We start from the raw sequence: 13,867 nt of genomic DNA, 5'->3' as shown, positions 1-13,867 counted from the left end.
CACAATTGGGATGTTTACATTAGCAATATCACCAGGTTTAGACCAAAACTAGGTGACATGGTATTAGTTTCGATTTCAACCAACTAGGCAACCAAATTAATAAGAATGCAAATCTACCATCTTCCATAAAGGAAGTCAATAAGTTACATTACGTTTACCAATTTACTTGAATTCAAAGTTATAGAACCATACAAACTAAGTTTTTGAATGTTGTCTTTCTTTAGCCAACTTCTTTGCTTGGTCACGAATTGAATTAACATCATTAGCAACCTTTTGATAAAATTGACTAACAGTTAAACCTCCCTTTGAATGAGAAATTTCATCACTCAAGTTATCAAAGTATTTCTTCAAATCAGAATTCTCATAGGCTTTACCAATTTTCTCTTCACCTCTAATAACTGGACATTTCTCCTTATTTTCATTTAATGACTTGATGAAATTTTGATAATTTTCAGAAAGACCATTCTTTTTATCCAAGTCAGCAGCCTTTTTAACAACATCATCGGAAAGGGAGTATCCATGAGACAACAACTCAGCCAACACAGCATATTTTGGCTTATCTTCTTGATGAAGATCAGCGGAGTACTTATGTCTAATTTGACCATAAGCATCACTCAAAGTAGCTTGAATATCTTCTTGTCTTTCTTTTTCAACACCACCCTGTTGAGGAGCAACACCAGGTTCACCATCAGTGAGTTCTAAATCTTCATCAACTCTAATAAATGTATTGTCCAATTCAGCGTCGTTGAGGACTAATGCAGTGGACACAGCTTTTGGATCTTCAAATACTACTTGGTACTTGCCCTTTTCACTTAACGGTCTCAAATCTGAAACACGACCGGCGAACGAAAAGAACTTAATTAGTTCAGCTGGGGTAACCTTGTCTGGGACGTTTGAAACGATAACGGAAGACATTGTTGTATTTTTTGATGTATTGGTTGATTGATATAAATTTAGGTGAAATTAGTTTGAAGAAGGTGTTCTTTTGAATTGGTCGATTGCAAAATTCGGAGAGAATTGGCTACTTATATGGTTTTATTGAAAAGGGATGGTGAGTACTAACTTACCGAGCAATCATTCCATATTTCTTTTACACAATGCATTTGAAGACTTTATCCACACCCGGTTAGAGAAAGTTCTCCTGAATTCTTCCAACCACTCCCATAGCAATTATAAGATTCACAACACGCTATGCACAAATTGTATGTACAAATTGTGGAGTGTAATTTTTTCTTTGTCAAATATGTACAATGGGTTAATTGATTTGTTCTTCGACATTCTTTCGCTTAACAAAGGGAGAGAAGAGCTCACTACATACAACAAATATACTCCTCACGGTTTCAAATATTCTATTAACCCTTTACTACTATATAATTCTATAGCAAAGTTTGTCCTAAAGCACATCTACCAATAGCACAAGCAGCACTTACAGTATCCAAAACGTGTTCCTCAGTCTCAGCCAACATTGGATTGGTTTCAACAATATCTAAACTTTGTAATAATCCCAGTTGAGCAATTTCTTCAGCAACAAATAACCCTTCTCTTAAACTTAATCCACCTTCAACTCTGGTACCAGTAGCTGGTACAAATGAAGGATCAATGGCATCGACATCATATGATAAGTGGACGGGACAATTACGATTTGGATTGACTTTATCCAATGCCATTTCAACAACTTTTCCAATACCATATTTGTCAATGTGATACATTGAAAAAGCGGCAATGTTGTGATCACGTAAAATTTTCTTTTCACCTTCATCGACGTCTCTTAATCCAATGTATACCAATTTATTTGACTTTAATATACGTGGAACCCAGCTATATTCGGGGGGATATGATTCTTCATCAATTCCCATTAAGAAACTTAACGGACACCCATGCAAATTACCTGAATCGGTAGTCTTTGGACTATTAATATCAGCATGTGCATCAACCCATACAACGCAAGTATTTGGATTATGAGCTAGACTGGCACCGACAGTTGCAGTTCCAATTGAATGATCACCACCAATTACCAAAGGTAACCTCCCTTCACTCAAACTCTTTTTACTAGCTTCAAATATTAATTGACAACATTTACTAACAATAGCAGCATTTTTGACTCCATATTCATCTTTGACATTAGATTTCTTTTCTTCAAGTGATACATCTCCCAATGGATTCTCTATTCTGGTGGCCCATCCAAGGGAATCAATTTGTTTTTGGAAACCAGCATTCAAGATGTATTCCGGACCTAATTCAACACCACCTTTTGGTTGACCGCCTGAAAATGGTGCTGTTATTATTGTAGCTTTTTTATCAGGATGAAATTTGTATTCGATAGACATTGGGAATATAGACTTGTAGTTGGAGGAAAAAAAGGGAGGTATTTTGAAAGAAACTGAAAGTTGTTGGTGTATTTATATGGCATATGGTGAAGGATTTGATAAACTGTAAACGGATATAGATCTATCCGTTAATGGCAATGCAGTGCGATGACTTAGAGATATGGAAATATAATTAACAATGCAACCCAAAATGGAACATCAAGAAAAAAACAATTTTGATAGGCAAAATTTCGGATTTTTTTTCCCATGTCTGTAAATGACAATTTAAAGCGAAAAGAATAGCATCGGTTATAAACTCGGGGGCGTTGATTACTCTGTTAGTGATGCATGCAAGTATGTACCCCACGTTGTGAATCTAGGAAAAGTTAAGAGATCAAAAAGAGGAGGGATAGACAGCGTCATTCAATGTTTTTAGTACACCTCTCAAGGGCATCCAAAAGCGAGTACAGCCATGTGGAATCTTCGGAGTTCAAAGGAAGATACTCCATGTTAAAGCCGACAAGTTAGTGGACTATGACAGGTCTTTTTAATGTGTAAAGTGGAGATTGCGTTATCTGAATGACCTTGATCCCGTAGAGCCCAAACTTCGTAGCTCCTCTTAAAGTGTATTTTACCGATGACGTAAGCCTGAATATTGTGGTGATGTGACGGTAATATGTATCCAGTAGTTCAGTGCTATCCTTGAGAGTAACTCAATAAAGTCAGTAGACCAAACTGGTGTATCAAACCCTGTCAATGCAATGTCGTAGCTCGTATTCCCTTCAAATTACTGTTTAGATAGGCATTGGTGCATAAACGTCATAGCGAATACGCTCTCCTGTATATAAATTTATGTCTTAGATTAAGAGAAAAAGAGATGCCCACGTTCCTCACTCATTAGCTCACATTTGTTGACTGCGAAATTTGATTACACGTATACTTACTTACCTCAACATACACACATATACATTGATACGACCTCAAAACTTCGCGTGTTAGTAGTAAATTTCCTTTTGGCAAGTATAAGCTTTACTTTACAACGAATTCAAATTCAACCGAGACAAAGTCCACAAGACTGTAAACAAACAACAATCTACGTCTTATCTTTGATGCAATGAAGTTCGGAAAGACATATCTATCCCATCAGATCCCCGAATGGTCGATTTATTACATGAACTATAAACATTTGAAGAAAATCATCAAATCAATCGATTCAGTGAAGGAAGAGGAAAATGAAATAGATGAAGCATCTTATCCTGAATTGATTCTGGAAACATTGAGTTCATTCTTTTTCGAAATTGATAGAAATATTGAAAATGTTGATGAGTTTTACAATGCCAAATACAAGGAATATGAACGAAGATTAACCAAAATTATTCAAGTCTTGGGCTATAATGACAATATAGTCACTCATAAAGTTGAAAGTCAAGAGGAATTGGATGAAATTGTCAACATTTTGATTGAATTGAGAATGTTGTTTCGTAATTTGAAATGGTTTGGAGAATTGAATCATCGTGGATTTATCAAGATTTTGAAAAAATTGGATAAGAAATTATCATCAATTTTAAATGATGGGCAAGTTAGCGAAATTGATGTATCACGTAATAATAAAGAAGCTTATTTATCTACAAGAATTGATGCGTTACCGTTTGCCAATGAAGCAGAAGTGGCAAATAATTTGGATATAATCCATCGTATTTTGTTACAGTTGGGAACTATGGGATCAACAAGTGAAACAAAATTGGAGACTTTAAGAATTGAAAATAATGTTGAATCATTCCAAACAATCTTGGAAAATGATGATTCAAAAGCATTGGAAGAGAATATTTTGGAAAACAAGACTGAAAAATTTAATATCTCTTTGTTAAACAAGGCCTCCCTTTTAAATGCTGACAAATGTATCAATTTGATTTGGAGACACTTGAACAGTTTATATGATGAAAAAGATATAAACGGTCGAAACTTCTTTCATCATAATGTCATTAGTCTTGGAAAAAACCAATTTATTAAAGAAGAACAATTGACTCCTGGGGATTCACCAAATTGGTTAGTTGGTGGTGCTAATGGTGCTGATAATAACAATATCAATAATACTAGTGGTTTGTTGCAGATCTTAAACAAACTAGATAATAAGAAGTTGTTGATTGCTAAAGATCACTACAATAGAACTCCATTGCATTATGCTGCTCAATATGGACTTGTTGAGGCGACAACCATTTTGTTGGATTACTACTCAAAATGGAATTTGATCGATTGTGAATCATCAATTGATAATATGGAAATCTGGGGTGATCAAGAAAATTTAACTCCATTGCACTTATCAATTATTGGTAAACATCCAAAAACTACTGAAGTATTGATTAAATTCAACAGTCCTCGGAGACTAACTTGCCCCGATTTGTTGCTTCTATCAGTGAGATTAAACTCCAGTCGTATCTTAAATTCATTAATCACTGATGGTCGTATTGATATTGATTATACCGATGAAAACCACAGGAATGAAACTGCATTATACATTGCTTCCAAAATGAATCTTTCTGGTTTAGTTGAATTCTTGTTGGAGTCCAATGCAAACACCGAAATTGGAGAACAAGTATTTGGATGGACCCCCATTTTCATTGCTGCTTGTGAAGGATATAGTGAAATTGTCAAACTACTAAAAGAATTCGATGCTAATTACGACATTGTTGATAATTCTGGTTGGTTACCAATGGAACATGCCTGTTTAAGAGGACATTTAAACGTGGCTGATTTATTACTTCCTCGTGATCCTAAGCTTTTGCTTTATGATACATACCATCCAGAAAATAACATCACACGTATCCCTAGTGAAGCTGCTAGTCCAGTGTTACGAGCCAAAGATGATGGTGCTCTTCCTACGAGTATTGATAGATTACCTGAAGCTCATAAACATGCTGTAAATGAGTTTTACAAGCAGTTGAAGAATAACTCCTCTGGTAATGTGTCTCGTTCAACATCACCAAAGAGAAAGAAACGAGTCAAAGCCGTGAAATCATTTGGTCATAGGTACCTCGGCGAAGATGAAAGTTTGATTTTGGTTACTTTGGGAACAACTGATTTGCGCGATGATCGGGCTCCAGTTGAATTGAACAAGATTTCATTGGCAAAATCATTCGCCACTGAATTGGATACAGCTTTGTCATTGTCAATTACGTGTAGGTACAAGTCAACTAACCAACAAGTTGAACCACCGGTGGTGATTGATCTACCTTTAGAGGATTATCATGGAAGTGCTACTGATCCCATCTCGTTCAAGCTTGCTAATAATGTTTCGATTGATGATGTTATTATTACCTTTGATTTGATCCCAACTTATCAAGTGAATAAAAAGGTGTTGGGAAGAGCTATTGCTCTTTTGAAGGACGCATATACTAAAGTGGGGCCTCATTTACGCTCACTAAATAACAATATCACCATTCCCATCCTCGAAACTACAAATTTGGACATCTTGGGGCTTATTAGGTTTGAATATTTGCAAATCTTGCCCTTCAAGCATCATGCCATGACAATTGCTAGATCAGATACGTATTGGAAACAATTGGTATCCACTAGAGTCATTGGTCACAGAGGTTTAGGTAAAAATGTCAGTGGTAGACAATCATTACAATTGGGTGAAAATACGGTTGAATCATTTATTGCTGCTTCTTCATTGGGCGCTTCGTATGTGGAGTTTGACGTACAATTGACGAAAGATTTTGTTCCCGTAGTTTACCATGATTTCACTGTGGCTGAACTGGGAGTCGATATTCCCATGCATTTATTAACGTTGGAGCAATTTCTTGGCTTAAACAAGGCCAGCGAAAAACCTAACCGTTCAGTTGATGATGAAGTGTTGATAAGATCCAAACCTAGAGCAAAATCTTCTTTTCAATTGAATGGAAATCATCATGATGATGTAGTTGATAGAGATTTCGCTAGTCAATTTGATGAACGAATGAAATTGACCAAAACTTGGAAAAGTAAAGGCTACAAGGGAAATGCTCGAGGAAGTTCCATTGCCTCCAATTTCGTCACTTTGAAAGATTTGTTTAAGAAATTACCCCAAAATGTTGGGTTCAATATTGAATTGAAGTATCCCATGTTGGATGAGGCTGAACAAGAAAGTATGGGTGAACTAGCCATCGATTTGAATTTGTACTTGGACACCATATTAAAAGTGGTTTACGATGAAAATACCAATGGCCGTCATATTGTTTTTTCATCATTTCATCCCGATGTATGTCTCTTACTTTCATTGAAACAACCTACTATGCCGATTTTGTTTCTAACTGAAGGTGGTACTGCTCCCATGGCCGATATCCGTGCATCATCCTTACAAAATGCTATCAGATTTGCCAAGAAATGGAATTTGCTTGGAATTGTATCAGCGGCACAAGCATTGGTCAAGACTCCTCGTTTGGCTCAAGTTGTCAAGCTGTCAGGTTTGGTGTGTGTTACTTATGGAGTCGAAAATAATGACCCTGAATTAGCCAAGATTCAAATGAGAGCCGGTGTTGATGCCGTGATCGTTGATAGTGTTTTGGCGGTAAGAGAAGGTTTGAGAGAACATAATGATTCAAGAAAGGAATTTGAAGATTCAGGTAGTGAATAGATTAGTAAAAATAGAATGTGTCTATATATTTATTGCGCGACGGATTTGTAAGAAAATTTAAAGAATCACGTCAAGACTACACTCAGTAGTACTATAGCATAATGAGTAAGGATAGTGACAAACCAACTACTCGTCCACTGAACTTTACTATTCCAGCACAACCACGACGCGGTATTGATGCGGTGCATGTCAATGCAGCTAGAGAGATGGTGCAACTACATACCCGAGGTCGGGCACCACCTGCGACAAGGCAACCATTACCACCATTACAAGGAAGCTCTAGAAGTCATGCTCCAGTGGCCTCAGAACAATCTAAAGCACCAATATCCAAACCAAAGGTTAGCATACCGTCGAACCACGACGGCGAGTGCAAGAACCCCCAGTGTCAACATTGCGGTAGTATAATTATCCCGGCTCCTCAACTGTCGTTCCCAGTACAGGACAAACCATCAATTAAAGTCAACGATTGGGAGATTTACACTATCAAGAAACCAATATTATCTTCAGCTGAACTTGATCATTTAGGCGATACGAAATTTGAGTTTCCATTACCAGAAATGATTTTCGGTAACAACTTTGTTCGGATTAAATATACTGGTGGTAGTAGCAGGAATCAAGAGCATGAGATTTGGTTTAATTCGATAGACGCATTGGATACATTGGAAGACGATTGTCATTTGAAAGTGAGTTATCATGAAGAATGGTTACAACTGCGTCAAAATCGACGTAAGAAGCAAGAGAGGGGTGGTGATGCCAAAACATCAACTCATGCCGATGATGAAATGAGTGGTAAAGTTAGTGATTTAACCGATATGGATGCCGTAAAACCATATGATTGGACATACTCGCCAAACTACGTGGGACATACTCGTGGGTTTAACTTTGTTGCCGATGAATCATTGGAAATCCCCGTTAATCGATTAATGAACCCTGACCCAATCCTATTCTTTGATGAAATGATTTTGTATGAAGACGAATTGGCCGATAATGGAATCAGTATGCTTTCGATTAAGATTAGAGTCATGCCTACTTGTTTATTACTATTATGTCGGTTCTTCCTAAGGATAGATAATGTTATTTTCAGGATTAGAGATTGTCGAATTTTCATTGATTTTGAATCAAATGAAGTGATACGAGAGTATAAATTGCAAGAATGTGATTATGATGAGGTATTGAAATTGGCTGCGTCGGGTGGTGGAAGTGGAGGTAAGGTAAATAACGACCCAAAGAGATTACTACGGGATCAGAATTGGGTTAGTTTGAATATACCAGTGGTTAATAGGACTATTGAAAAGTGTATAGTAGAGTAAAGAAAATGCATTTGTTTGTTGCAGATTTGATATTTCTTTGCGACAAAAAAAAATTTTTTCAACTATTCTGAACCAGCTGCACTAGACCCCATATGTTCAAGTCAAGCCGAAATAGTCTCTTTAGACAGTTTCGATCTGTTCATACATTACCAAGATTGGCAAATCACGAAATATGGTCAAACCAAGGAATATCGGGCCTTTTATCCCCACAAGGCTACTCCACAGCATGGACTGATTATCAAACCTACTTGTTAACTAACTTGACTTTACTCACCAATGGCACTGCCAATGAGACGAAAAAACCATTTGAAATTTTACTCAACACTGCAAAGCAAACTACACAACAACATGCATTCCATTACGCTGCCATGTCACACATGAATCATTTCTTTTTTGAACAATTGACGGATAAGTCAACCTCGAAATCGAGCAAACCATCACGATTCCTTATGGAAAAACTAATACATCAAGATATTTTGGATGTTGATGCATTGAGGACCAAAATGTTAACGATGGCAGAGAATGCCTATGGACAAGGATGGATTTACCTTGTTGAAGATAAGACTAAGAACTTGCAATTTCTTCAATGTAACAATGATGGAGTACCTTATTATTTCGGTAAGCGTCAACAATTGGATTTGAATGGTGGGATTGATGAGCTCAGTTTTAATAGCTTAGCTAATTTACAAAAAAGAGCTAGTGGTGAAGAAGTTATTGAAGATGAACAATATTTGCCTATATTGGCTATTAATTATTGGGATTATGTGTATGTCGAAGACTATGGTGTCACAGGAAAGAATGAGTATTTGAATAATTTGTGGGATCATTTGAATTGGGATGTTATTAATAAGAGATTGTTCCAGGTGTAAGTAAGGAAGGGTGTTGTATATAGAGACATTGTTGAATAGGCATGATCGGAGTGATATCCTAATGTAATGGTTGTAGAAGGAGTAGAGACAACCTCAGCTGTTGCTGAGTCTAAAATGGTCTGATGTAGTGATTTGAAGCAAACACCTTCTGCAACCTGAGTATTTCAACTTTTTCAGGTTACGGAAGGGGTGCCACTAAAGTGACAGCCTTCAAAGTCTATGACGATCTTTTCCTTGGCAGTGGTGACAAGATTCCGCAGTTTCAGTTTGATGTGGCTAATGCCACCAGTTTTGAATTGGATTGGTTTGGTATTAGGCACTATTCTGATCAAAATGCAAGTTATGTTTATGCTTCCAAAAAAGCTGGATTAATTGACCATGCTGGTTATTCATTGTACTTGGACGACAAAGATAAAATAGGAACTCTTTTACTTGGCGCAATTGATTCGGCTAAATACGAAGACGACTTGGCGCTCTTTGATAATACTGATTACCAAATTCGGGGTAAATCCATCACTACGAGAGATGGCAATGTTATTCAATTTACGAGCCCATCGGGTATTGATTCAGGAGATACACATGGGTGATTGGGCCAAAACATTATTGACGCGATCAATAAAGAAGCTAGCGCAGATGAAATTGGAGTAGCATCTTGTATAAATGTATTGAATGGAAATAAGAGCTTGAAGTTTGATTTGGGGAACATCACTATCATTCTTCCTTACTCAAGATTGTACTCCAAGCAATCCAAAAATCCAAATTATTGTGCAACCGTTGTTAAAAATACCTATGCTACTCATGGTGATCAAAACCTTGGTGTCCCATTCGTCGAACAAATTTATCTTGCTAGTTCTTTTGATTCGGACAAGTTTGGAATTGCTCCAGTGAAGCATCCCCATGAGAGCAATATTGTTGACTTCAATTTTTAAAAGTCTAGTAGTTACATAAACTAAAGAAAAATCAATAAGATGGTTTTTTGTCAAGTATTCCTATTAAATGTCTCTTATTGTCTTTCTCTTTATGTGCCCCAAAGTCTAGACAACTGGGTACGCATCCGTTGGCAGCGAATCAGAGTACTGACACGTACAAGTTTAGTATAGCTTTCGTGATGCACACTGATGAGAGTGACATCATCGAGGTTGGCTGATCGAATAGGAGAAGCATAGAAGTCAGATGACAACGCCATCTCCTTAAACTTTTCTCAACTAGAGTAAGCCAATTAATCGCTACATAACTTGTTACTGCCTTTGTCTTGAGTACTATGAGTTGCGAAACAAAGTTCGTAATATTAATTGACCACTACTTACTCATTGGAATGATAGCAATTAAACCATCTTTTTCTTTTGTACTCCATGGTTACATGACTTTTGTATTGTTTATAAAAGACGTATAGAACAATGCAAAATATCTGAGAACAAAACTGCAACGAGTTCCCCGTTCACCAATGAATGAACAAGGAGTATACAAGCCAAAGGTACAAATAAAGAATACTACATCGTTGCAATATCTCGTGGAGCCCAAGGAGAGGTTATGAGGATTGCTATGCAGTCCATGGTTTTCTTCACCTCAGCATCTTCAACAATCGAGTTATGCTTTGGTGCCTGTGACGTCAGTTCTTGCAAAGTTAATGGTTATGAGTTCTTATGAGGTTGTGTGCCCCCCCCACGTTGTCTGCTATTGATTTGCCTAATGCCGTTTGACTCTAGTTGATTGCGAGTAAATGTACCTTATTGCTGCGGCATTACTATAAATAGAGCACGCTAGCTCTTCTACTTGCAATTTACAGCACCCCTTTGACATCAAAATTAAACTCGCAATGTTATCCTTACTCAAAACTACAGTATTGGTTACTTTATTGGCTGCTATCACCAATGGTACCCCCATTGAAAAGAGACACAACAAGTTTATTGTTCATGAGCTTGAACGTGATGGATTCAATCTGCTCGACAAGAGAACTCCGTCAGAACTGCAATGGTTTGCTGACACTGGGGCTAGGTGGTACACCAAATTGAAATTAGGCTCCTCTCAAGAACCAGTAAGAGTTACTGTTGATACAGGTAGTGTTCGCTTGAATGTGCCAGTTCCTGGTGCAACTTGTCAGAAAAAGACATGTGCAGCTGACGCTGTTTTCCATCCAGAAAATTCGTCTACATTCAAGAACTCCACCAAGGAATCAGATCTGGCTTATGGTGATGGTTCCGCTGTCACAAAAAGTTTCAAAGCCAATGATGACCTATACTTTGATGATGGTAGAAAAATCCCTGACTTTGAATTTGATGTCAGTTATATCAGTTCAGGCGATATTGGTGTCTTTGGCGTTGGAGAGTCACAGGATGTGCAATCAAATTATGTCTTTGCATCCAAGAATGCTGGATTGATCAATCGTGCTGGTTACTCGGTGTATTTAGGACAAGAGAATCAAGGTACTTTACTCTTAGGAGGTATTGATAAAGCCAAATACGAAGGAGAATTGGCGCTTTTCGATGCCGAACAAAACATCAATGCTACATCAATAACCACTGCTAGTGGTAAAGTATTCCCATTCGAGAAACTTGTCGGCTTTGATACCGGAAATGCTTGGGTTTCATTGGAAAAATATATGGTTGAAGGAATCCGTGCTGAGTTGCATCAAGACCAGTTTGGACTTTTTGATTGCAAAAGAGTTTTGGATACAACGGATAAGTTTACTTTTGATCTTGGTCCAATCAATATCACTGTACCATACTCAAACTTCTTTTACAGAATACCGGGTGACGAAAGCAGGTGTGGTAGTCATATATACGACGATTCTAATTCTGGAGGGCTTCCAGGAATTGGACTTCCTTTCCTTAGAGAAGTTTATTTTGTCAAGGACTTGGAAACCAAACATATCGGAATTGCTCCTGTGAAGCACACCACTGACACTGACATTGTCGACTTTTGGTTTTGAATGAGTAGCTTTATCTTACAAGTAGACCTGTAAAGAATAACACACCAGTTCAAATTCGTCTACGGAGGAATATTATGGACATGTAAATAAAATTTCTCTCTTGTTGATACATAAGTTGCTTGAAAGAAAGCCTTGATGTTATCATGTTCTAAGATGATCTTCAAGGTGGTGGTGTATCACCCCACCCGACTTACCTCAAGTAGCTACAAGCGTTACTCTTCACGAGGTCAGGAGTCTGTGTATTGTATTGTATATAAAAGACGCATCGAACAACGCCCGCACTGGTTTGAACTATTATGTCGCATTGGTACAAAATTTTATGTCGTTTTCGTATGAATAATTATGTCGCGTTGATTTGAATAGTTATGTAGCACTCGTATTAATAAAAACTAAAAACACTGTAAATGCCTAAGATAAAATTTAGGAAGTAAACTCTACTATGGAGGTATTTTAGCTGAGGGATATTTGCTGAGGTTATATATCCATACAGCAAATTCTTAATATTTTTTAAGCTGAGATATTTATGCCCCTTGTGTCAGATGGTAGGTATGTCTTGGCATAAATTATGTTAATAAGAATATGCTCATATCCTGTATATAAACAGAATTAATGATTAAACTGAGTTTTCCAATTAGGAAGCCGCCGCATTCGGAGTACAAAATACCAAACAACAACAACAACAAACAAAGCATACACACGTCATACAGTCATCCCTTTCTTTTGTGTACGACTATAAATTTTCCACTTTGAAATTTACTACTTGGATAAATAGCTTTTAAATTCTCTCCCCTTCATTTTTTACAAAGATTCAAACATTGTTATATACTATACAATTCAATATCAGTTTTACTTTATTGAATCAAAGCTCATATACATTTTAGCCTTTACTCATCTACCCATATCTATATAAATCATGAGTTCCAGCGAAGAATCAAAGTCAACCTGCAGTTGTGGTACTTCATGTACTTGTTCAAAGGATCAAGGTGGTTGCAAATGTAATAGCTGCTCCAAATAAATCCCAGTTGTGCCATTGCTTTAAATAAGTAGGTCTATAGCTAATCTAATATGATGATTTATGTTACTTGAAACTTCTTTGTAGGGTGCTTGATCTTATGCAACTTTGCTCATTCAAAAAGTGTTGCTTATAGATTATTTTCGGAGACTTCTAAATTGCCTTAACTTTGAACGTTTCAGCGCTCTTATGAGTTATGATCCACGAATTGACATTACCTGGTAGATTTGGCGAATTGTGTGGTGTTAACGAATCAAAAGTCACAAGGAAGAGATGTGTATTGTCCTTCGATTTGCAAATTTGGTGACAGTCGGTCGGGCTGGAACTTTTTTATTTTTTTCCAGACTCTCTGTCGGGTCGGGAATAGAAGCGGTCGTTTCAGTCGGTGTTTTCTCACAACAAAAACAGTTTCAAACCCTGGTGATCTTGAATGGGCTTCAATCTGTAGTGTCAGAGTTAAACAGTCTCTACAATTGCACAATAAATTAAAGCATATAATTCATATTGGAGAGTTAGCGATAAAAGACCTATATCCAACAAGAAGCCTAGCAACCTTCAGTGAGATAGGACGTCATTACTTTGGTTGACAAGTACATTTGTCAGTACTTTCACATTTGCAGGTATTTTCACAGGAGCAAGTATTGGAGCAGCAAGAACAAGTAGCTTTAGAACTCATTATCGATATAGAAAAGTGTTTGAAGTGGGAGTAATGTAGAAGAAAGAAAAGAGAAGTGGATTCGAGTTATTTGAAAAGGGATGAATTCTTCTCCTATTTATATTCTTAAGTCATAAGTTTCTAGAAGCATTGGCGTTTTACCGAATATGCAGT

The 13,867-nt window shown here is 37.1% G+C and overlaps 8 protein-coding genes across 8 annotated transcripts; 5 read left to right on the top strand and 3 right to left on the bottom strand. All coding sequences in view use genetic code 12, as the record gives it.

Annotated features, from left to right (window-relative positions):
- Nucleotides 1-195: 195 nt before the first annotated feature.
- CORT_0F00930 (hypothetical protein) lies at nt 196-915 on the bottom strand (the record flags this gene model as incomplete). The annotated part of the gene is made up of 1 exon (XM_003870403.1): nt 196-915. The coding sequence occupies one exon, from the start codon at nt 913-915 to the stop codon at nt 196-198; it is 720 nt and encodes a 239-aa protein (XP_003870452.1).
- Nucleotides 916-1,376: 461 nt separating this feature from the next.
- On the bottom strand, nt 1,377-2,327 carry CORT_0F00920 (Car1 arginase; the record flags this gene model as incomplete). Its single annotated transcript, XM_003870402.1, has 1 exon — nt 1,377-2,327. One exon carries the CDS (start codon nt 2,325-2,327, stop codon nt 1,377-1,379), a length of 951 nt encoding a protein of 316 aa, XP_003870451.1.
- Nucleotides 2,328-3,420: 1,093 nt separating this feature from the next.
- On the top strand, nt 3,421-6,918 carry CORT_0F00910 (glycerophosphocholine phosphodiesterase; the record flags this gene model as incomplete). The annotated part of the gene is made up of 1 exon (XM_003870401.1): nt 3,421-6,918. The coding sequence occupies one exon, from the start codon at nt 3,421-3,423 to the stop codon at nt 6,916-6,918; it is 3,498 nt and encodes a 1,165-aa protein (XP_003870450.1).
- Nucleotides 6,919-7,019: 101 nt separating this feature from the next.
- Nucleotides 7,020-8,228, top strand: CORT_0F00900 (Tip41 protein; the record flags this gene model as incomplete). Its single annotated transcript, XM_003870400.1, has 1 exon — nt 7,020-8,228. One exon carries the CDS (start codon nt 7,020-7,022, stop codon nt 8,226-8,228), a length of 1,209 nt encoding a protein of 402 aa, XP_003870449.1.
- Nucleotides 8,229-8,320: 92 nt separating this feature from the next.
- CORT_0F00890 (mitochondrial ribosomal protein of the small subunit) lies at nt 8,321-9,097 on the top strand (the record flags this gene model as incomplete). Its single annotated transcript, XM_003870399.1, has 1 exon — nt 8,321-9,097. One exon carries the CDS (start codon nt 8,321-8,323, stop codon nt 9,095-9,097), a length of 777 nt encoding a protein of 258 aa, XP_003870448.1.
- A 1,816-nt stretch (nt 9,098-10,913) lies between these two features.
- On the top strand, nt 10,914-12,026 carry CORT_0F00880 (hypothetical protein; the record flags this gene model as incomplete). Its single annotated transcript, XM_003870398.1, has 1 exon — nt 10,914-12,026. The coding sequence occupies one exon, from the start codon at nt 10,914-10,916 to the stop codon at nt 12,024-12,026; it is 1,113 nt and encodes a 370-aa protein (XP_003870447.1).
- A 913-nt stretch (nt 12,027-12,939) lies between these two features.
- CORT_0F00877 (hypothetical protein) lies at nt 12,940-13,041 on the top strand (the record flags this gene model as incomplete). The annotated part of the gene is made up of 1 exon (XM_003870397.1): nt 12,940-13,041. The coding sequence occupies one exon, from the start codon at nt 12,940-12,942 to the stop codon at nt 13,039-13,041; it is 102 nt and encodes a 33-aa protein (XP_003870446.1).
- Nucleotides 13,042-13,612: 571 nt separating this feature from the next.
- On the bottom strand, nt 13,613-13,714 carry CORT_0F00874 (hypothetical protein; the record flags this gene model as incomplete). Its single annotated transcript, XM_003870396.1, has 1 exon — nt 13,613-13,714. The coding sequence occupies one exon, from the start codon at nt 13,712-13,714 to the stop codon at nt 13,613-13,615; it is 102 nt and encodes a 33-aa protein (XP_003870445.1).
- Between the last annotated feature and the right edge of the window lie 153 nt (nt 13,715-13,867).

The sequence above is a fragment of the Candida orthopsilosis genome, assembly GCF_000315875.1.
Source record: "Candida orthopsilosis Co 90-125, chromosome 6 draft sequence".
NCBI lineage: Eukaryota > Fungi > Ascomycota > Pichiomycetes > Serinales > Debaryomycetaceae > Lodderomyces > Lodderomyces orthopsilosis.
Note: the sequence above shows the minus strand (reverse complement) of the source record. Positions and strands in the feature narration are given on the sequence as shown.